At 60.1% G+C, this 20,595-nt stretch overlaps 2 protein-coding genes across 2 annotated transcripts; both read left to right on the forward strand.

Annotated features, from left to right (window-relative positions):
- The first annotated feature begins 3,118 nt into the window (after positions 1 to 3,118).
- On the forward strand, positions 3,119 to 6,147 carry ALDH3B2 (aldehyde dehydrogenase 3 family member B2). Its single transcript, XM_021685137.1, is given in 9 exon segments — positions 3,119 to 3,152; positions 3,357 to 3,473; positions 3,641 to 3,726; positions 3,849 to 3,930; positions 4,171 to 4,557; positions 4,889 to 5,055; positions 5,594 to 5,633; positions 5,636 to 5,692; positions 5,963 to 6,147. Coding segments are annotated over 9 exon segments (1,155 nt in total).
- Positions 6,148 to 7,951: 1,804 nt separating this feature from the next.
- On the forward strand, positions 7,952 to 18,689 carry ACY3 (aminoacylase 3). The gene is given in 13 exon segments (XM_021685274.1): positions 7,952 to 8,042; positions 9,490 to 9,604; positions 14,553 to 14,635; positions 14,638 to 14,773; positions 14,992 to 15,001; positions 15,160 to 15,229; positions 15,232 to 15,279; positions 15,438 to 15,514; positions 15,517 to 15,561; positions 17,409 to 17,415; positions 17,462 to 17,560; positions 17,563 to 17,696; positions 18,540 to 18,689. Coding segments are annotated over 13 exon segments (1,065 nt in total).
- The last annotated feature ends 1,906 nt before the right edge of the window (positions 18,690 to 20,595 follow it).

The raw sequence follows: 20,595 nt of genomic DNA on the forward strand, positions 1-20,595 counted from the left end.
TGCTGGCTGAGGGCTTCCTGGAAGAGGCAACCTTTGCTGCCAGGGTCCCACTGATATTTTATCGTGTAACCCCCTGGGGATTTTTCTTCTCAGATAACTCCCTGCCAGCCCCTGTCAGCACATCCAGAACAGCCTGCAATTCCCAGACCTGTTCTCTGTCCAGCTGCAGCCAACCCATGGCCCCGCCTGGGGAAGGTTTTAGAGCCGTGAAGTAGGAGGCAGCTTCTGCTAAGTCGCCCCCCCAGGGCCACTCCACTGCCCGGCATGGGCATGGGGGTCTGGTAGGAGCCGGGGGGCACTGGCAGTCAGCAGGGGCAGGGGTGAGACCGGGGATAGGAGCAGAGTCAGTGCCTCTGGAAGCAGAAGGTCAGACAAAGAAGGCAAAGGTGCAGCGAGGGATCCCGGGTCCGAGCCCACACTCGGGGTTTGTGGGGCCCGGGAGTCTCCAGAGTGAAACGGGGCGGGGGGCCACAGGGCCAGGAGCTGGGCGCCGGCAGCTGGCTCTGCTCAGGGAGGTAGGCACTGGCCTACTCTGGGTGTGCCTGGATTTCACGTTCCCCCTGTGACACACAGATCCTGGGAGCACCCTCGGAGGAACCCTCCCTCTGGGCCTGGGGGTGGGGGTGGGGACAGACCCCATCCTCCCTCAAGGAGCTCCTGGGCTGGGGGAGGAGGCAGCATGTGGACAGACTGGGACCAGCCAGATGTCACCAGGGCTGTGATGGGGACGGCTGGGGAGTCGGGAGAGGAAAAGGGGGAGCTGCTTGGGAGCCAAAGCCAGAGCTGAGCCTTTGGTTTATGGTTGTAAAAGCGACACTTACTGTCTGTTTCTGCTTCTGAAAGTATTGCAGTCTCACTGTGGGACCTCTGGAAGCTACAGAAAGATGCTAGCAAGTCACTTAAAGAAGCACAGGGTACACACACTGGTGCAGGGGCTCAGCGCTCGTGGGGCGAGGGGCTGTGGGCCACACGGACTGGGACCGAAGCCACCATACAGCAGCCGTGAGGAGGGTAAATCAGGTCCCCTCCCCCAGCACCTGGGGTAATAATCAGACCAGCTGGGTTTCCTGTCTAGCCTATGCTCCCTGGTGTGCCCACCGCCCACGGACTGAGCCCCAGCGCCCTGTGTGAAAGCCCTGCCTAGCTGTGCCTCGTTTCTCAAAATCAGGCCACATGCCAGTCCCTCTGTCCAGAACCCTGGCCCTCCAAGAGCCTGCCCCTGCCCCTCTCCCGCTGCAGCTGGAGCCCGCTGGTGGGGTCCTCACTGACCTTGAAGAGCCTGTGACCCACTGATCCATCTGTGAATTGTTTTCGGTGTCATCGTTCCTCCACGTTTAGACCGCGAGGTCCGGGGGCGACTGGCCAAGTTGGTCGTGTCACCTACATGGCCCAGGCCCAGCCGAAGCCTGCCCTGGTAAACAACCAGGTCAACGAGCCCTGGGTCCTTGCTCGCCTGCAGTGGGCAGGCAAGGAGGCACCTTGGATGAGAAGCAGGAACCAGCTGCCGGCTCCATTCCCTCTGGGCATGCCCGCACCCAGCTCTGCTTCCCTGTTTATTGGGCAAGAGTGGGGCTGGGCCTGGGGATCTGGCCGTGGAAAAGCTGAGTCTGAGGTTGTCCCCAGACACTCCAAGTGTGTGCACACTGAGGACACACCTCACCTGAGAAAGGTATGACTGAGCTGAGGCCAGAGTCTTGGGATGGACATCAGGACACCTGGGTGCCATAACTCATCCCAGACTCTTCCATTCTGGTCCTTATTCAGGGCTGAGGCCTTTGGGAGCCACGGACAAAGTTAGAGCAGGGCTGATAGGACCGGGAGCTGTTTGAACCCCAGGCAGGGAGAGCTGGATGAGGGAGGGTGATGCTGGCATTCCTGGCAGAGCTTGGGGCACTGCTCCAGGTGCTCCGGGCCAACTCTGGGGCTGAGGGTGGGTGGTACCAGTGGCCCACTCAGGCCTCACTCCTCCAGGAAGTGCTCAGAAGGAAATGGGAGGGGGGCGCCTGGGTGGCTCAGATGGTTAAGCGTCTGCCTTCGGCTCAGGTCACAATCCCAGGGTCCTGGGCTCGAGTCCCGCATCGGGCTCCCTGCTAGGCGGGGAGCCTGCTTCTCCCTCTGCCGCTGCCTCTCTCTAGCTCTCTCTCTGACTCTCATGAATAAATAAATTTAAAAAAAAGAAGGAAATGGGAGGGACCCATGTGTTGGAGGGGTGCAGGGGCAGCCCCGGCCCTCTGGGGTTACACGCGAGTCCTTGTAGAAGTGTCCGTGAGCCCATAGAGGTACAGCCAGGGGCGCGGGGAGAATGCCCATGAAGGTGGGGAGCCCCGGCCCACGCTGCCCCCTCCCTGCAGGATGGACCCCTTCGCGGACACCCTGCGGCGGCTGCGGGAGGCCTTCGGCTCAGGGAGGACGAGTTCGGGGCGGCGCAGCTCAAGGGCCTGGGCCGCTTCCTGCGGGACAACAAGCGGTTTCTGCAGGAGGCGCTGGTGCAGGACCTGCGCAAGGTGGGCGGGGCTGAGGGGGCTGGGGAGGCGGGGGGGGCGGGGCGGGGGGCGGGGGACGGGTTGGGGGGCTGGGGGGGGGGGGGCGGGGGGGACATGAGGAATGGGGCCCACAGCGTCCTCCCTGAGCAGGGGACTAAGCAACCGGCAAAGCCCACCCCCTGGGGGTGCCCCTAATTCATTCCTGTTTATTTCATAGACCCTTCCCGGGCATGCAGTGTGTGCCAGCATTAACCCGTCCGAACCTGTGAGGCACGGCCCCCATGTTACTGAGGGGGAAACTGAGGTGTATGGAGGTTAAGACACTTGCCCGAGGTCCCGCAGCTAGGAAGTGGCAGAGCGGGAGCCGGAGCCCGGGTCACCTGTCCTGGGGCCCGTGCTCCTCACTGCTCACTGTACTGTTCCCAGGGGCCTGGCTGTGCTTCCTCTGGAGGCTGTCTCCATAATCCCAGAGCTGGGACTTTTGGGGATCCTGAGCACTAGATCCCCTCCCTGCCCGGGCCCAGGCCTGACCCCTGAATCTCTCTCCGCTGCAGTCAGTCTTTGAGGCAGAGCTATCCGAGCTCATCATATGCCAGAACGAGGTTGACCTGGCGCTCAAGAACCTACGCACTTGGATGAAGGATGAGCCCGTAGCCAAGAGCCTGGTGAGCGGCTGCCGGGGGCGGGGAAGCGCCCAGCGGCAGCTCCAGCCCAGGCCTCTTCACCGCCTCCGACCCACGGCGAGTCTCTGACTTCCTTGGGACCCGTTTCCTCATGAGGACTCCAGTCCACAGGCCCCTCGAGGACCCTGGGGGGCAGCTTTGGGGTGATTCCCCCGCCACGCCCTACCACGTGTCCTGCACTACAGTTCTGTGCGGCTGGACCCGGCCTTCGTCCGGAAGGAGCCCTTGGGCCTGGTGCTCATCATCGCCCCCTGGAACTACCCTGTGCACTTGACCCTGGTGCCGCTAGTGGGTGCCCTCGCCGCAGGTGAGGAGAGAGTTCTGAGCCCATGCCCAATAGCCCTTCCCAAAGGGGGCCCCCAGAATTCCATTTATGTGGTACCCCCAGCCTCTGGCACGTTCCTTGCATCTCTGCCCTGGGTGTATGGGGGGGCACTGGCATCTCCCCCATGACATCCCCATCTGTCCCTGCAAGGAACTGCATGGTGCTGAAGCCATCAGAATTAAGTAAGGGCACAGAGAAGGTCCTGGCTAAGGTCCTGCCTCAATACTTGGACCAGGTGAGGTTGGACCCGCCCCATGAGCCCCCAGTGTCCCACATCGCCCCGCCCCTGTCAGCTGGGGAGGGCCAGCTGTCCCCAGGGCCTGCAGTGTCCCTTGAACCACCTGCCCCACCTTGCAGAACTGCTTTGCCCTGGTGCTGGGAGGACCCCAGGAAACCCGGCAGCTGCTGGAGCACAAGTTCGACTACATCTTCTTCACTGGTGAGAGTAGCTTCAACCAGGGTGTGTGTGGGGGGAAGGCTGTGGAGAGAGGAGCTGGTGGCCAGCAGTGGTGAGCGTCCCATATGGCAGTCAGCCCCTGGGCCTTAGAGGGTGGAATGCTGGGGCAGCAGGGCCTGGGACAGATCCCAGCAGACAAGGTACAATGGGCCAGAATAGGTGGTGCCTCGACCATCTGACCCAAGGCTGGTTGAACATGGGGGTCAACTCCCATATCCCCAGGGAGCCCCCGAGTGGGCAGGATCGTCATGGCTGCCGCCGCCAAGCACCTGACACCCGTCACGCTGGAGCTGGGGGGCAAGAACCCCTGCTACGTGGACGACGACTGCGACCCCCAGACCGTGGCCAACCGCGTGGCCTGGTTCCGCTACTTCAACAGCGGCCAGACCTGCGTGGCCCCCGACTACGTCCTGTGCAGCCCGGACACGCAGGAGCGGCTGCTGCCCGCCCTGCAGAGGGCCATCACCCGCTTCTACGGCGAGGACCCCCAGAGCTCCCCGAGCCTGGGCCGCATCATCAGCGAGAAGCACTTCCGGCGGCTCCGGGGCCCGCTGGGCTGTGGCCGCGTGGTCATCGGCGGCCAGAGCGACGAGAGCGACCGCTACATCGGTGAGTCCGCCCTGCCGCCGCCGTGGCCACCCTGCCAAGGCCCTTCCAGGACGCGGGTCCCGCCTGGGCCGCGAGCCTGGGCCCCGCCCCCGACACCTCGTCGCCCCGCCCCGCCCCGAGGCTCCCGGAGCTGGACCACCGAGGCCAGCCTGGGCCCCCGCCTCCCTGACCTCCGCTGCACCTGGGCGGGCCCCCGCCGGGGCTGGAGAACCCCTCACCGGCCTTCCCGGGGGCTGCGGGGACGCTCTCTTCCCCAGAAGGCCCCTGAGCCCTGCCCGTGCCCCCCCTCCCCCGCCCGGCCCCAGGGCTGAGCCGTCCCCTGTGCCCGCAGCCCCCACGGTGCTGGTGGACGTGCAGGAGACCGAGCCGGTGATGCAGGAGGAGATCTTCGGCCCCATCCTGCCCATCGTGAACGTGAGGAGCCTGGACGAGGCCATCGACTTCATCAACCGTCGGGAGAAGCCCCTGGCCCTGCATGCCTTCTCCAACAGCAATTAGGTGAGGGTGCTCGGGCAGGGCTGGGACAAGAGAGGGGCTGAAAAAGGTGCAGACCCGTGACCTTCCCCTTGACAGCCCACGTTGGGAAGGTTAGGGCAGCATCACCCGGACAGCAGTTCCCTGCACAAGGACTCCTGCCAGAGGGGGCTTGGGCAAGGCCAAAAGACTGTCAGATGTGTGGCTGGGGCAGCTTCCACCAAGAGAAGAGGTGCTTTTTTCTACCCAGAGAGCCCGGTCTTCCTAAACCAAGCAAAGGCCCTGTATGGGCAAGGAGACGCCCCGGAGAGGGGAGGGGGCAGAGCCAAGCCAGGACCCGACAGTCAGAGCCAGGCTGGCCACGGTGGGGCTTGTGCCCTGCTGATGCTGGCTCCCCTTCCTGCCACGGGCTCCCCTCTGTGTGGAAAGTGCTCACAGGGGAGACATCTCAGTAGAGGATGGGAACAGGGGAGGCTCCTCTGCTCCCCATGGAATGGTTGGGGACTCAAGTCCTCTTTACTGATGATGAGCCCACCACCGGGCCTCTCCCACCTCCCCCCAGGTAGTGACCCAGATGCTGGATCGGACCAGCAGCGGCATTTTTAAGGCAACCAGGGCTTCATTCACCTGATTCTGCCGTCCCTGCCGCTGGGGGGGGTTGGTGAGCCCTGCCCTCCTCCACTCTCCAGCCCCCACCCCCAGGGTTGGTATTCCCATCCTGGGAGGGCCCAGTTTTGCCTTCACCCTCTGTTCTAACTTGATCCAGGCGCTGGGTCTCTAAAGCCCTGTTTCCCTATCTGCAAAATGGCTCTTAGAGTGGCTTGGCTTTCCCTGAGCGCCGTGCCAGCTGGGGGCTCCCGCCTGGGCAGTGGGCTGCTGCGAAGGCTGGCTGGGCTGCCTGCCTCAGGCCCTCACCTCCGTGCCCATGCAGGTAACAGTGGCATGGGAAGATACCGCGGCAAGTTCTCCTTCGACACCTTCTCCCACCACCGTGCCAGTCTGCTCTCCCCCTCGGGCCTGGAGAAGCTCAGTGAATTCCACTACCCGCCCTACACTGACAGCAGGCAGCCGCTGATAGGCTGGGCCTTGGGCTCCCACAGCTGCACCCTTCTGTGAGCTCCCCGTGCACCTCCAGCGCCCTAACTCCACCACCCCTCTGTCCTGCTACTGCCCAGGTGTTCAGTGGTCCCTGAAAGGTGGGGGTCCTGTCCGGGAGTGCAAAGATCCTGCTCTTGGGGCTTTGTCTCAACAGGCCCTGGTTGGGCAGGACCTCTGGGCCGCTGGTGCCGCCACTTTCAGGGCCAAAGTCCCCTCTGCAGCCCCCTGACAGACTCACTGACCCGACCCTCTCTTTAGATATGTCTGATGACGGAGCTCTTGTGGTTAGAAAGGACCCCTTGTATCAGATCTATAATTAGGTTCCCAGAATACAGCGCCATGTCTTTTCTTTTTTTAATAGAAAAGTGGGGTGGGGAGGCAGCCCGTGGGTGGGTGGCTGCTGGGGAGGGACCTAAGGTCGGGCTTGGGCCAAAACTGTAGTGCTGCCTGTGGCCACCGCCACCTCCAACTCCCTGACCTGGGCTGCTGTCAGGAGGACCCCCAAAATACAGAGCGATTTCTAGCAGCTCCATTCACACCTGGTTTGGGGAGCTGGGTTTGTCTGACCTGAAGTGATCTGATCTTGAGCCCGGATCTGGCTAATGGCTGATGTCACCATAACGTGTGTCACTGGCAAGGACTCTGATGCCGTGGGTGGGTGGAATCAATAGGAGAGAGTGCAAAGTTTGATTAGTCATGTCTGCTATGGGCACAGGACGGGTCGTGCACACTGCGGACACGTCTATCATCCTGCCGTGGACTCCCAGAAGGAGGTCGTGGTGGGCAGAGTCTAAATCTAGCCACTTCATCTGACATATGGGGAAAGAAACTGAGGTCTAGAGACAGCACAGGGCTGAACTGAGTTTATACAGGAAAACAGAGCAGAGCTGAACGATGGGGGGTTTTCTGAGAAATAGGGAGGAGGGGGGATCAGTTAGCAGAACAGATCTAGTCCACTACTCTTTCCCTCGTCCTCATCCTGAGAGCCCACTTCCAACCTTCCCTACTCTTACCTCACTGAGAGCCTTGGGAAGATGGGGTTCGTGGCCTGAGATTGAGGGAAGAGGGAAGAAGGGCAGTATGATGGTCCTGCTTCCCTGGGAACTGTGGGGGATGGTTGTCTCCAAAAGGCCGCAAGGTGGACTCGAAGGACGTACATAATAGGGACTTGCTGAGAGGCGCGGACACAGGATGTTCTATTTGGGTAATGGCCCAGGGGCCTCCGTATAAGGCAATAAGGCCATTTTATTTCAGGGGACAGCGCTTCTCAGCGGAGACCTGTCAGTGTTCAGGAAGGACAGGCTCTGTTGGTTATCACAAGGCTTGCTGATTGAATTTGGTAGAGGTTTCTACGTGTGCTACAATTCCTCTAAATCAGTGAAGGGGACAGAGACAGAGGCCAGCTGATAGGACTAGGGGGAAACAGAATGTGCGCGGGCCCGGAGGAGAGGGAGGGTGGCAGCTTTAGAAACTTGACCTGGTTGTGCATTCCATACATGCTGGCTGGGGAAGGCAGGACAGTCGGGCGTGGGAGATGGACCGGGGGCGGCTATGCCAGACGGGGACCCCCACCTTCTCCCTTCTCTTGGCGGTGTGCGTTCCAATCCAGGTATAGTGTGTTTCCGTGGGTCCGGCTTGCAGCAGGACAAGGGGATCCTGGGGGAGACTGAGTGGGTCCCCTTGACCCAGGGTGTGAACTAACTCACCCATTCTGACGGGGGCGTCCCACTGTAAATCCCAGTAGATAATTCCTCTCCCAGGCGCGATGGGGCTGGGTGCTCTCAGCAGCAGAGCACGTCGATCTTCGGTGAGAGTCGGGGCGATGGCTGTCTCCCACTGCTTCTATACCTCCGCCGTGTTGGGGGCCTCACTGGGGGCCCCCAGTCTGGTATATGGGGCAATAGGCCCTACTGGTAGGTTATTTCAGTGCATCAAGACCTGGGAAAGTACTTTAGTTCACCCAGCCGAGGTGGTTTCACCTGTTAATAATTTAATTTGCTGCTTTCAGGGGAGCCACTGCCCCCCACTTTGGGCCGGAGGCACGTCCACACCTTTGTCTGGGCGGCGTTGGGCAGTGCCCTCCACCCCCAGACACGCTGCCGACACAGGGTTAGTGCGTGGGCCGATTAAGGCCGGTGCCGAGTGCCAGCCGGAGCCCCTTCTCTGCAAGCCTTGTGCTCCCATTTCCAGTCCTTTGCACAAAAGCTCCCCTGTGCCTTAGCGGTCCTGTGAATGAGTAATTACAAGGCAGTGGGGTTAGGGTCTAAGGAGATGCCGCCCAGAACCCGAGCACCCATCATCATCCTTATTATCAGGCATCATTGTTAACTTTTATTGAGGTGTAACACTCAGTAAAGTGCATAAATCTTTAAAAAATTGAGCGGCGCCTGGGTGGCTCAGTCTGTTGAACCTTTGCCTTTGCCTCAGGTCATGATCCCGGGGTCCTGGGATCGAGACCCGTGTCTGGCTCTCTGCTCAGCGGGGAGCCTGCTTCTCCCTTTCCCTCTGTCTGTTGCTCCCCCTGCTTGTGCTCTCTCTCTCTCTGTGTCAAATAAATAAATAAATCTTAAGAAACTACCAAGTTTCTTTAAATTTTTAAAAAATTAAAAGAAAATGGAATTTGCTGCTTTAATACTCAACTTTCCCCTTTCTACCAACCCTGCTGCTTGCAGGTTGGAGGGGGGATGGGACCTCCATTCGGTGTCATGCTTTATTGGCTGGTCTGGCAAACCATGACCTTTGACATGTGGCCCCCACTGACCGTCTAGTCAATGAAGCCATCTCTACTTGGTGGTCAGTTTCTCTAGTTCCCTGGTCTGCACAGCAACGAGGGGCAGCTTGGGTTAAGCCACACGCAGTGTCCACACAAACCAAGGCATATATAGAGGGAGAGGGCTGACAGAATCGATCAGCCAGCCGCTCAGTGGCTGGGAACTCTGGTGGATGGCCCCAGATTTCTGGCAACTGTCTTGGGCGTTGTTTAGAGCACACAGGACCTACTATTACTGCAGTAACCACGTCACTGTACCGAAGGGCAATCAGGCATCCTTGGCAGAGTGCCATCCTGCTGGGGCACGGTGGTGGCCACTCTCCCTGTACCCGATCAGCCCTATCCACTCCAGAGTCAGTCGCTAGGGCTCGGCTGCGAGCTGGAGCATCAGCTTCCGGATTGCGAGGGCTTGTGCCTTATGCACCGAGATAGGAAAACCGGAGAGACTGCCTCAGGCTCTTGCAGGTGAACCCAAATGTCTTTCCACATTTCCTGCCCCCACAAAGCCTCATTCCCGATCTTCCCCTCAACTTCGCATTTTCGGAGCCGTAAGGTTAATCCCTTTCGAACAACCTGCTGTCCATGCAAAGGGTTAAAGACCGTGGCTCATGTGTATCACTGGCCGGACTACTTTGAGCTCAGCCTACTGGCCACTGCTCCTGGCGGCTGCGGGAGGCTCTACCTGGAGGAGCACCGTGTACACAGGTAGGAACCAGGTGCTCTCCGGGGGCGCTGGGTTTCCTCCCTCTTCCAAAGCTGGGACCTAAACCCTCGGGGCATTGTCCTTTTCTGTTCACCCTGCCACAGTGCCTGGCTCATACCTTCCAGAGGCAGAGACACATCTAACTCAGACCGCAGCCCTGCCTGGGAGATGCCCAGAGCTTTAATCTGCTTTACTAGTAGTTTTGCTTTCTCAAGGTCGGCTTGCTGCACTGATCCCCAGTCCCACAGGTGCCTTTTCTTTACCAGGTGACATAAGGGACAGGGGCACTATGCCAGGTGGGTATTAAAAGCCATCCCAAACCCCCAAATCCCTACAAAGCCTTGCACCCCCTTCACAAGCTTAGGGGCTGGATAGGCTTGCCCCTTCTCAATTACAGCTTTGGGGACAACCTGAGTCTTATCAGTCAAAACCCCAAACCTTACAGCGGTGCCCGGGTTTTGGGTTTTCTGTAGGTTTAGCCCCATCCTCTCCTTTGCAGATGTTCCAGCGAAGCTTGCAGGGTGTCCTGCAGCAGAGGCAAATCTTCCCTTGCTAACATTATGTCCTCAACAGAAAGGGCCCATCTCACTGATGTGGGGAAGGAGAATAGGGACAGGTCCCCGGCTGCCATCCCACGACAGATCGTGGGGCTAGGCAGGTAGCCTTGGGGGAGCACGTGAAAGTTTCATCACTCTCCCTCCCACATGATCTTAGTTATCAGAAACCTCTACTTGTCAGTCTTTTCCAAGAATCTCCTGGAAGATGAAGCACTTTTGCAAGAATACAAATGAGAGTTCAGTATAATGCACCTGCCAAGGGAGCCTCTCCAGCAGTCTGTATTTTGTTTTATTTTATTTTAAAAGATTTTATTTGTTTATTTGAGAGAGGGGAAGAGAGAGAGAGAGAGAGAGGGAGCCCAACGCGGGGCTCGATCCCAGGACCCTGAGATCATGACCTGAGCCGAAGGCAGACGCTTCACTGACTGAGCCACCCAGGCGCCCTCCAGTAGTCTGTATTTTAAAAACCACTTTCCTCCTTCTTTTTTTTTTTTTTTAAGATTTTATTTATTTATTTGACAGAGAGATAGAGAGAACAAGTACGCAGAGAGGCAGGCAGAGGGAGAGGGAGAAGCAGGCTCCCCGCTGAGCAGGGAGCCCAATGCGGGGCTCCATCCCAGGACCCTGGGATCATGACCCGAGCCGAAGGCAGCCGCTTAACCGACTGAGCCACCCAGGCGCCCCGCCTCCTTCTTGCCTTCAGTCTCCGTGGCCGATGTTTTGGTTCTCTCCTGGGGTGTTTACATTTCAAGCCTGGACAAGACTTAGAACTATTTTCCCAGCACACAGGGGACAGAGAAAGAATGCCAAGTTTTCTCCTAGGATTTTTGGGGCCACTGGGGTCATTTAAAAATTTTCTTGATGTGAGGGCTCAGACAAGTGGCACAACATTCTTCTCCTCATCGTCCTCCCTTTCTCAGAGATTCCACCTCGTAGGGTCCCGGGCAGGCTCTGTCACGGGCCCGGGTCTTCACCTGGGGCAGCCTGCACCCTCCCAGCTCTGCAAGCAGCACGCTGAGCTCCCCCCACCCCCGCGAGCTGGTCTGCTGGCCTAAAGCCAGCTGAGCAGGGGACGCCGCACATCCTTCTCCAATCTCGGCAAGTCCCACTTCCCCACTGGGCGCAGGCTCTGGCCCCGGCCCCGGACTTACAAACCTTACAAACGAGACTTGTCTTGGGTAGCAGCAAGACGGGTGGGTCCCCTCTCTGCCCGCCAAATCGTCAAAGTTTATAGAGAAAGAGGCCTTAACTGGGCACAGTCAAGAAGACAGTGCTGGTTTTCAACATCACCCCATCGTCTGTCTCACAGCTATGTCCTCAGGGCAGCCTCTGGGAGCAGGAAAGGCAGGCCAAACCCACATTCCAAGGACAGGGGAGGGGGTGAGGAGCCTCCGAGTGCCCGGGTCCAGTGCGTGGCTCAGCCTGCAATCCCGTTTTTCCATGACCTTCCCCAGTAATGGATGGATGAGGCGATGGGCAGTTGGGTGACAGATGGGTAAAGTGATGAGTGGGTAGGTGGCCCAGGTAGAAGGGCCTGGGTCTAAGAGATGCCCTCCCTCCCCACCCTTGCCCCAGGAAGTCATTTCCTCAAAATAAACCCTGGACTGAGAAGGGAGCCGGAGGGATCGAGAAGCCATCAGAGGGTCTCTGGGCCACAGCCTGGGCAGTGGGGCCGCTGAGCAGAGAACAGAAGACCCTGCTCATTGAAGAGTCTCAAGGGGTTTTGCTGCCCTCACCACACCAGTCTCATCCCCTTCTTTGCCCTCTTGGCCATCGGTTTCTGGGGTTCAGATCGGGCACAAAGCTCCAAGGGAAATGTGGCTCTGGGGGGCCGCTCTGGGGACAAGCAGCCCCAGAATGAGACTCTCGATCACCTCTAACTGGTGGAGCAGGGTCGCATGACTGCCTCCTGTCTGCAAGAGCCTGCCTCCCACCTCCCACTTCTACCCTGGGGAGGCGGGTCCGAGAGAGGCCACAGGCATCCCCTATTCGCTCCACCCTTCCCAGGTCCCCACTGTTGCTCTCTCAGGCGTGGCTGCGCAGGCCCAGGCTAGAGACAGTGTCATCCAGACATGGAAAAAATGTCCTGCTGCTTATGACCCAGTAACGCAGAGCTGTTCAGAGAGCCTGGGGCTTGTCCAGGTCTCGGCTCAGCTGTTCCCTCTGCCCAGGGCGCCCTCCCTCTACCTCAGCCCCATTGCCACCTCCACTTGGGGTCTGCATCTCCCGCCCTCTTGCAGCCGCTCCCCCACCTAGAGGGCTGGATCCACATCGCTCCAGGCGGGTGCCCTGGGGCCTGTCCCTCGACTTCTCGGGGTCTCCATTCCTTTCTCTTCTACAAGGGGGTTCCCACTTCCCTCTTAGAATTGGCGTGAGGGTTAAATGGGACCCCCAGTCTGGGCCACAGTGGAACCCAGACTCCTCTGGGAGCTGCACCACAGTCCTGTTGCCCCGAGGCTGAGCTGTGGTCCCAGGAGTAGGAGAACCAACAGCACTGAGCCATCCTTGGCCTCCGTCTCGTTCACGTCTGCTCCATGACCTCTCTTGGGGCCACGTGTTCTGGGCGCCTTGGAGATCAGTACCCCTACCTTAGAAATACCCGCCAGGCTCGGATCGGGGCAGGCTGGCTTTGGCCTCCCATGAATCTCTTAGAGAGGACGTGGTGTTTCCCCTCCCGACGCACAGGTGGCACCACGGGGTCTCGTTAAAGGTCAGCTGTCAGGTGCACGCGAGCCCTTTGCGGGGTCCTCCTGGGCCTGCCCTCGTTGTGTGAAATCCGCGGACTAGGGTCCAGACTTCGCGGGAAGTAACCGCACAGCAGGGCCATCGTCCGCTCGATGCCCCGTCAGGGAGTCACCCTGAGTAAACTGTGTGGGGTGGCCGGCTTCGTTTTCTGGCCTCAAAGTGCCTCCTCAGTTTGGGGGATACTTTACTGCCCCTCCCCCACCTCCAGCACCAGGGCCCCTTCAGGCGCAGAGGTCAACGTCAGGCCTCGGGGCTGGACCCGCGGTGGTAACTGGTCAGTCCAGAGTAGGTCATGAAGAGAAGCCACATCGTGTCGTTCTCCCCCGACAGGTTCTGACCCCTCTCTGGGCCTCAGTTTCCCCAGCTGTTGTGAAGAAGTGGGACCCGTTAAGCCTCCCAGTGCCTCTGGCCTTGGCCAGGCCGAGGTCTGCGGTGCCCGTGTGTTTGCCCAGCTCGCGACTGCCTCTTCCTTCCTTCAGTCCCCGCAGCTGCCTAGGCCGGGAGAGAGTCACTCCCGTTCCACAGGCAGGAGCCAAGGCCCAGAGAAGGCACTGGATCTCCCCAAGTCACACAGCTCGTCAGGGATGGGTGTCAGAGCCAACCAGGGCCGGGGTCCCCCTCTGGCTCCTGGGGCTCAGAGGTGTGACCCAGCCCTGGCTGCAGGCCCCGGGGGAGCTGCAGAGACTCAGCGTCTGCACCACGCCCGTGCTGGCCAAGCTCCCTCCGTGCTCTCCCCAAGCGGCCTGCCACCGCTACACGGGCCGTGACCTCAACCTTCACCAGCACCTTCCTCACCTGCAGTGTCCTCGCTGCTAGGCGGCCCTGCCCAGGACTGAAGTCCCCGCCTCAGACCGGCCCCTTCAGCCACCAGCAGGCCACATCCTCTGCCCAAGATGCCCCTTCTTCCCTTTCCGGTTCAGAAAAATCCAGGCTTCCTTTTCCAGGAAGCCCGTTCTGACCTCAGGCTGGTCAGGGCCTCCTGAGTTCCCCAGACCCAAGTTTCGCCTCCGATCAGCCCCACAGGCTGTGGTTGCCTGTCTTGTATCCCCACCGCCGTTCACACCTTCCTCCGGTAGGTATTCGCTGAGCCCCACCTCTGAGCCAGGCTTTGTCCAGCTCAGGTGAAAAACTGGGGAATAAGACCGAGGTGTCCCCAGCCTGCTGGGGGAGATAGAGGAAGAACCCAGCAACCACAACGCAGGAGGCTGAATGTAGGGGTGGGGCAACATGAAGCATCTAAGGTGGCCACGGGTAGCCAGGGAAGGCTTCCTGGAGGAGGTGGTATCTCAGCCAAGCCCCAAAGGGTGAGTCGAAGTTAACTAGGTGAAGAGAGGAGAGGAGATTCCAGGAAAGGGCCCAGCATGTGCAAAGGCCTTGAAGTGTGGCTGGAGTGAAAGCTGATGGGGCAGGTGGGCAGGTAGGTAGGGCTGGGCTGAGGGTTTGGACTTGATGGGACCAGCGGGGAGCCAGCGAGGGCCCTAAGCAGAGCAGGAACGGCCACGGTGGAAGAGCCCTTGAGCTGCTCTGTGTCTCCTGCAGGGTCCTGGGGACGTCACTCCTGCGGGCAGCATGAGGCTGCCCTCCCATTAAACCCCTGATCCCTAACTGAGACTGTGAGGGGGCTGATATCCCCTTCCTGTTCCTGCAGTGCCAGGGCCAAGCTGGAAGGTCCAGACCAGGTGACAGGGGCCTGAGAGCTGAACCAGCTGCTGGGGCCCAAGGCTTCAGGCCAGCCTTCAACTTTGTCTTTGACCTGCACAGCACCATGGGCACCTGTCTCATCACAGAAGCTGCCCACAATGTCTCTGTCATGCCCCTGGGCTACCACCTACAGGTGGCCCTGCCCCCCGGAGGGCAGAGGGAGGGAGGGTGGGGAAGGGGGCACCTGGGATGTTTGCCACTGCCCCTTTGGCTTGGATCCCCTTCTCTGGGCTTCAGTCCCTGGGGCCCTGCCACTTGCAAGTCCTCCAGGCCCTCTGGTCCCTCCCTTCTCTGCTTTCTGTCAGAGGGTGGAGAAGGCTGCTCTGGGGTGGGTGGTGCCCCGTGCTCCCTCCATGCTCTCCCCATGCCACCCCTTCCGCCCCCAGCAGGAGAAGGGTTACACCCTGGCCTCCATGGCCAAGGACAGAATGCGTGGGTTGCGACCTCAGGAGAAACAGAGGAGGGGACGGGGCCTAGAAGGGCGGGGCCAGATGATGGGCGGGGCCAGGGCCAGGGGCCCTCTTGGGGCGCCAGCCTGACCCCTCCCCTCCCAGTCCCCAGTCCTGGAGCTGGGACCCCAGCCTCAGGGCGTGCTGCGGGCAGACCATTTCACCAAGATGAGGACCCTGTGACCGAAGTCCTGGACTTTATCGAACTCCTCAACCAGGCTGAGAGTTGTGGGGACTTCGGGGAAACTGAGGCCCAGAGAGGCGAGGGCCTGGCCCAGGGGCCAAGGAGCCAGGTTCACGGGTGGGCTGGAAACCAGCCCTGCGTGGCCCCCACGGCCCACTCTGCTCTGGGCCTGGAGCCAGGGACAGGCTCACACACCCAGCCTTTGGCGCAGGCGTGGCCTTTCCTGCTTTGGAGCTGGAAGCCGATAGAACCGCGGGCAGAGTGGACTTCCCACGTACACTGAGGCTGGGGACCCGGCAGCCACCGCGCATCCTCAGCTGCCAGTGTGTGTGTTATGGTGGGGAGACTCCTGGGTCACAGCTTTGGTATCAGGGGAGACTGAGGCCCAGAGGGAGGGACCGCAGGTGCCTCCCACAGAGTCATCAGGACCCGAGAATCAGGATCAGACAGGAGGCTGCCCCCGCCACACCCTGCCCCTACTGCCTCCCTGGAACCCCACAAGCAGGCCTGGCACTGAGGGCCACGGAGATCTGCACAGCACCTGCAAAGGGCAGGAGGGGGCCCCTCAGCAGCCTGGACAAGTCTCCCCTGGCCGCAGAAGGCGGAGGGCAGGGATCTGGGGCAGCCAGCGCCCAATTCACCTGCCTGGAGGCGCAAATATGGAACACTCTCTTTGTTTTCCAGTTAATTCCTGGAGCATCCCTCTGCACGTTAGGGAACCCAGCAAGTCCTTCTTTCTGCAGGCCTCCCCTTCCTGAATGTTCCAGGAATCCTGCTTCTACATCTGGCAGGGAGGAGACGGAGAACGGGCAGCCCACCAGCTACCGCTCTGCCTGCTGCCACGTGGGGTCGCTGTCGAACAAGGTGCACGCCCTCCGTGGCCTTTGTGTCCTGCAGTGTCCACGCGGCAGGGCTGCCCACGCCAGGTGCCCAGCCCTAGCCTCCTTAGTAACTGTTCCCCAAGACTCCCAGCTGGCCTTCGGGGGCGGGAGAGGCCTCAGAGGGGGCCACATGCTCTGTTGGCTCCAGCCCTCCCCCGTCAACCGCAGAGATCTGCCCCTGAGCCCAGGGAGCCGCCATAGCCCCTCCTTCTAAGATGAGTCCTTGTGGGCCACGGGGTCCTCTCCTGCCGGTGGAACTCAGGTGGGGACCCCCCAGTATGAGAGATGACCAAATGTAATACTGCGCTTCTGCAAAGATGGTTTTCTGTCCCAGGGCCCTCTACCTCCTTCCTCCATCAGCCCTGTCCATCCCTGTGGGGGGACAGCAGGGTGGGGTCCAGCTACCCCCGCAAGCAGAACACACACACACACACACACACACACACACCCCCCACCATGGGAATGGCCAAACCTGGGAGGGACCCAGCAGGCAGACCTGCCACGTGCTGAGGGCACCGCAGAGCACGGGCACAAAAGAAAAAGAAATATTGGAAAGACTTTGACATTTCAAAAATTGTTTAAAGAACCAAAGTAACACTTGTAGGAAAAATCAGAACTTGGTTGGATTTTTTTGCTCTTCTTACAGCTTGTGTTTTATCTTGAGGTGTTCTCTGACTTGTAACAACATTGTGGGGGAGGGGACACCATCTTTCTAGGGTTTAGGGCTGGGGCCCACTTCCTTACAGATGCTAAGCCATAACAGTTATTTTCAGTGATTTCCACAATTATTTCTTTATTTTTATTATTTATTTATTTATTTGAGAGAGAGAGAGCATGAGTGGGAGGGGCAGAGGGGGGGAGAGAGAGAGAAACTCAAGCAGACTCCATGCTGAGTGCAGAGCCAGACGTGGGGCTCGATCTCACGACCCTGAGATGGTGACCAAGAGTTAGTCGCTCAACCGATGGCCCCACCCAGGCGCCGCGACTTCTCCCATAATTTAAAAATTTGGTAAACTTTTATATTATATTTACTGTGTGTCAGACATTGTTTTAAGCACTATTAACGGTTTAATTTAAACCTCAGGATGATAGGAGAAGATACTATAGTTCCTATTTTACAGTCGAGGAAGCTGAGGACCAGAGAGGTTAAGTGACTTGCTCAAGGTCACACAGCTTGCAAGGATTCGAACGCAGGCTTACTCTCTGTGCCTTAACCACAAGGCTACACTTCCACAGTGACAACTGTCTTTCTAAGGCGACTTGTCTCCATTTCTAAACACAGGGTCCAGGGTAGAGGTCGGCCCCAGCAACCTTGGCCCTTGGCTCTCTTCCCACGACTGAGACTTCTAGCCACTGCAGCCCAGTATGGCCATCTTCCAGATGTTCAGGGATGAGGATGTGCTCTATGAGGGGGAGTCCACTGTGTACCCCGTGTTCATCACGGGGCCGCCTACTATGAGAGGGGCATTGCCCTCCTCCAGACTGAGAAGCTCACATTCTCTGTGCCTGCCCTTGCCCCCACCATAGGTCCCTAACCCACGCCAGGTCTGCCCAGGCTCAGCACTCCCATCCGAACAGTGGGTCCTGAGCCACAATCTGGAGCCCAGGGCCCCTCTTTGCCACCTGCTGTGTACCCTGTTTCTTGCCATGCCCCATACTTCTGTGCCTCAGTTTCCCATCTATAAAATGGAAGATGTCCAGGGGTTAATGGCTTGTGTCCTCTGTCCTGCATGATCTCTCTGTGACCTCAGGATCTGGGGCAGGTCCGGCTCAGCATGGTCTTGGACATGCTGCGTGTCCCGGGGCCAGCATGCGCTGTCTCTGTCCCCATTTGCCTATCAGTGCCCAGGGGGAAGATCCCACTTGGAGAAAAGCTGTCCTGGAGAAAACAGAGGGGTGCCCCCAACCTGCCTTCACTCCCAGGGCCAGGGAGTCCGTCTGAGCGAGCAGAGGCTTGTGTCCGTGTGCGTGCACATGTGTGTGGGGGACCACGGGTGTGCCTGCCCAGGTGCGGTGTGGGCGTGACTGCACGCACATGTGTTTCCAAGACCACAGTGCCTTGGGCGTCCTTCTGGGGGGATCTATATGTGGCTGGGCACGGGCCTGATGTGCGTTTCCGATGTGTAATGTGCCCAGTGACCACGGGGGCTCAGGGGGAGTCGGGCTGGGGCAGGGGGGAGCTCGACAAGGCTTTCTGCACCCAGGACAGACCGGCCAGGTGCAGGGACAGGGGAAGAGGTGCCCTGGCTTGGGGGAGGGGAAGTCCGACCAGGGAGGCTGCATGGAACTCCTCAGCCCCCCAGGAAGGAGCAGGCACAGGGTACGTGGCTGGGGTCCCCTCAGTCCTGACCCAGGCACTCTGCAGGGGGTCCTTGCAGGCCAGACTGGACACAGCGTGACAGCTTCCACACCCACCTAAGCCTGACAAGGTGCCTGGGGGGCCCGGCGCTCCGGCCACGGGCGGCGTCACTCGCCGGCCCCTCTGCACCCTTGCCTGGCCCATCCATCTCCCCGCGGCCACAGCTGCCACGCGGCCTCCTGCTATTGAACAGCAAGATGAGAAGGTGTGAAGGATATGGGGGCACCAGGGACGGGCTGGCAGGCAAGATGGATGAGGGGGCAGGGGGGCCAGCAGGCGCCTCGGGCAGGAAGGGCAGGCCGGCCGGGGAGGAGCTTGTGCAGAGAGGTGCGCCTGTGTGCACGGTGTGTGTGCAAGAGAGCTGTGTGTGTGTGCACGCAGGAGCCTGCACAGGGCACTGGGCCTTGAGTTCATCTGTGTGCGTGTCAGTGTGCTCACACACGTGTGGAGGGGGTGTTTCCCATCACACAGACCCAAACTGAGTGCAAGTACACACACACACACACACACACACATCAGTAGCCAACAGAACCCTGGGCTGGCCCACTCCTGGGAGTCTAGGCTGATGGGGAGCCACCAGGATTGGTGGGAATCTCCCAAGCCCCTCCATCATCTCTCCCCTCTCCCAACGGTCCCACTGTGGATCCCGGGACAGTGTGGCCTCGTTGGCCACACCCCACTGGGTGGCCCCTGAGAGCCGTTGCGACCTTCACAAGCACAGAGAAGCCCCGTATCCTGCCCTAGTGCAAACAGCAAAGCTGGGCATGGGTCTATGCCAGGGGTCCGCCCGCCTCTCCCAGCTCGCCTGGCAGGACCCTGGGGTATAGGAGACCGAAGCAGGCGGCATCCCTAAGCTGAAGGGAGGAGAGGTCGGCCCCCCGGTATGGGGCTCTGGGAGGAGCCGGGATGTCCTACTTGGAGAGAAGCAGCCCCTCCAACCCTCGGTCCCTCCATGGCCACTCTCAGGTATGGGCCTCTGCCTACCCCACGTCCCCAGTAGAGGAGGTGTGTTGGGGGAGGGGGTCTCACCTGCCTTGGGGACCCCAGCACACCCTGAGGTGCTCTCACCTAGAGCTGGCCTGGGGGCTCAAATACCCCCTTCCAGAACGGGCTAGCTTGGAGTCCAGCCCGATAACCCTCCCTGGGCTGTATGGCAGGGATGAAATTGCCAAAGAGCACTATCAAGTGATAGCAACTAGTTTGAGGGTGCCCCACCCCCCTGTGCCTTCCTGACTGGCGATCTATGTGTCCCTGAATGGCCGGCCTGGACAGGAGGGGCAGCCTGGAGAAGGTGCCGGGTCAGGCTGGGGAGAACAGACAGACCAGTGACCTCTGACCTGGGCCAGGCTCCCACCCTCTGGGGACTACGTAGGCCCTGTCAATCAGGATAGGAACAGCTTACTGCTGTCTATCCCAGATAGAAGAGATTATGCACTTATTACAGTTGGGGAAACCGAGGCACGGGGACCGACAGGAAGTCATCAGCTTTGCACAGCTTATGGGTCAGAGCCATCAGGGGCTCTGCCTCTGCCAGGGCTTGTCGACGCTGCCCCCTTGTGTTTCCTGCCCCAGTTGCCCAGGCCAGGCCGCAGCAGCAGCCCCAGGTCAGGGGTCAGGGGTCAGGGGTCAGGGTCCCCGTGAGAGGGCAGCACTGCTGCCATCCAGCCCTCATGCTCCTGCAGCCTCCCCAGCCTCCCCAGCCTCCTCCAGGCCCTGTAGGCTCCGAGCCCCTCCAGTCACCAGGCCAGGGCCCCTGCGGACCACCCAACAGGTCCTCAAGATGCGCCCCCACCCTGCGCCTTGGTCCATTGATCAGGAACGGCTGGGGGTCTCCTGGCTGGGGAAGGGAGGGAGCTGGGAGAGGGGACCGGGAGGGGGAGAGGAGGCTTTGCCACGTCAGAGCCTTCCCACCTGCCCTCCTCCCACACAGCACCACGCCTGGAGCTGGACAAGCCCCGCCAGCCTCAGTCCAGTGTGAGCGTGGCTTGGAGAAGGGGCCCTGCCTCCCCCCAGAACCAGGGTTCCACCTGCAGAGACCAGGTGCCTAGCTCCAGTGGAGAATCAAGACGTGAGCGATCGCTCCGAGGGAAGGACAGTCCTGCAGAACGGAGCCGCGC

This window comes from Neomonachus schauinslandi, chromosome 11, assembly GCF_002201575.2.
Source record: "Neomonachus schauinslandi chromosome 11, ASM220157v2, whole genome shotgun sequence".
In the NCBI taxonomy this organism is placed as follows: Eukaryota; Metazoa; Chordata; class Mammalia; order Carnivora; family Phocidae; genus Neomonachus; species Neomonachus schauinslandi.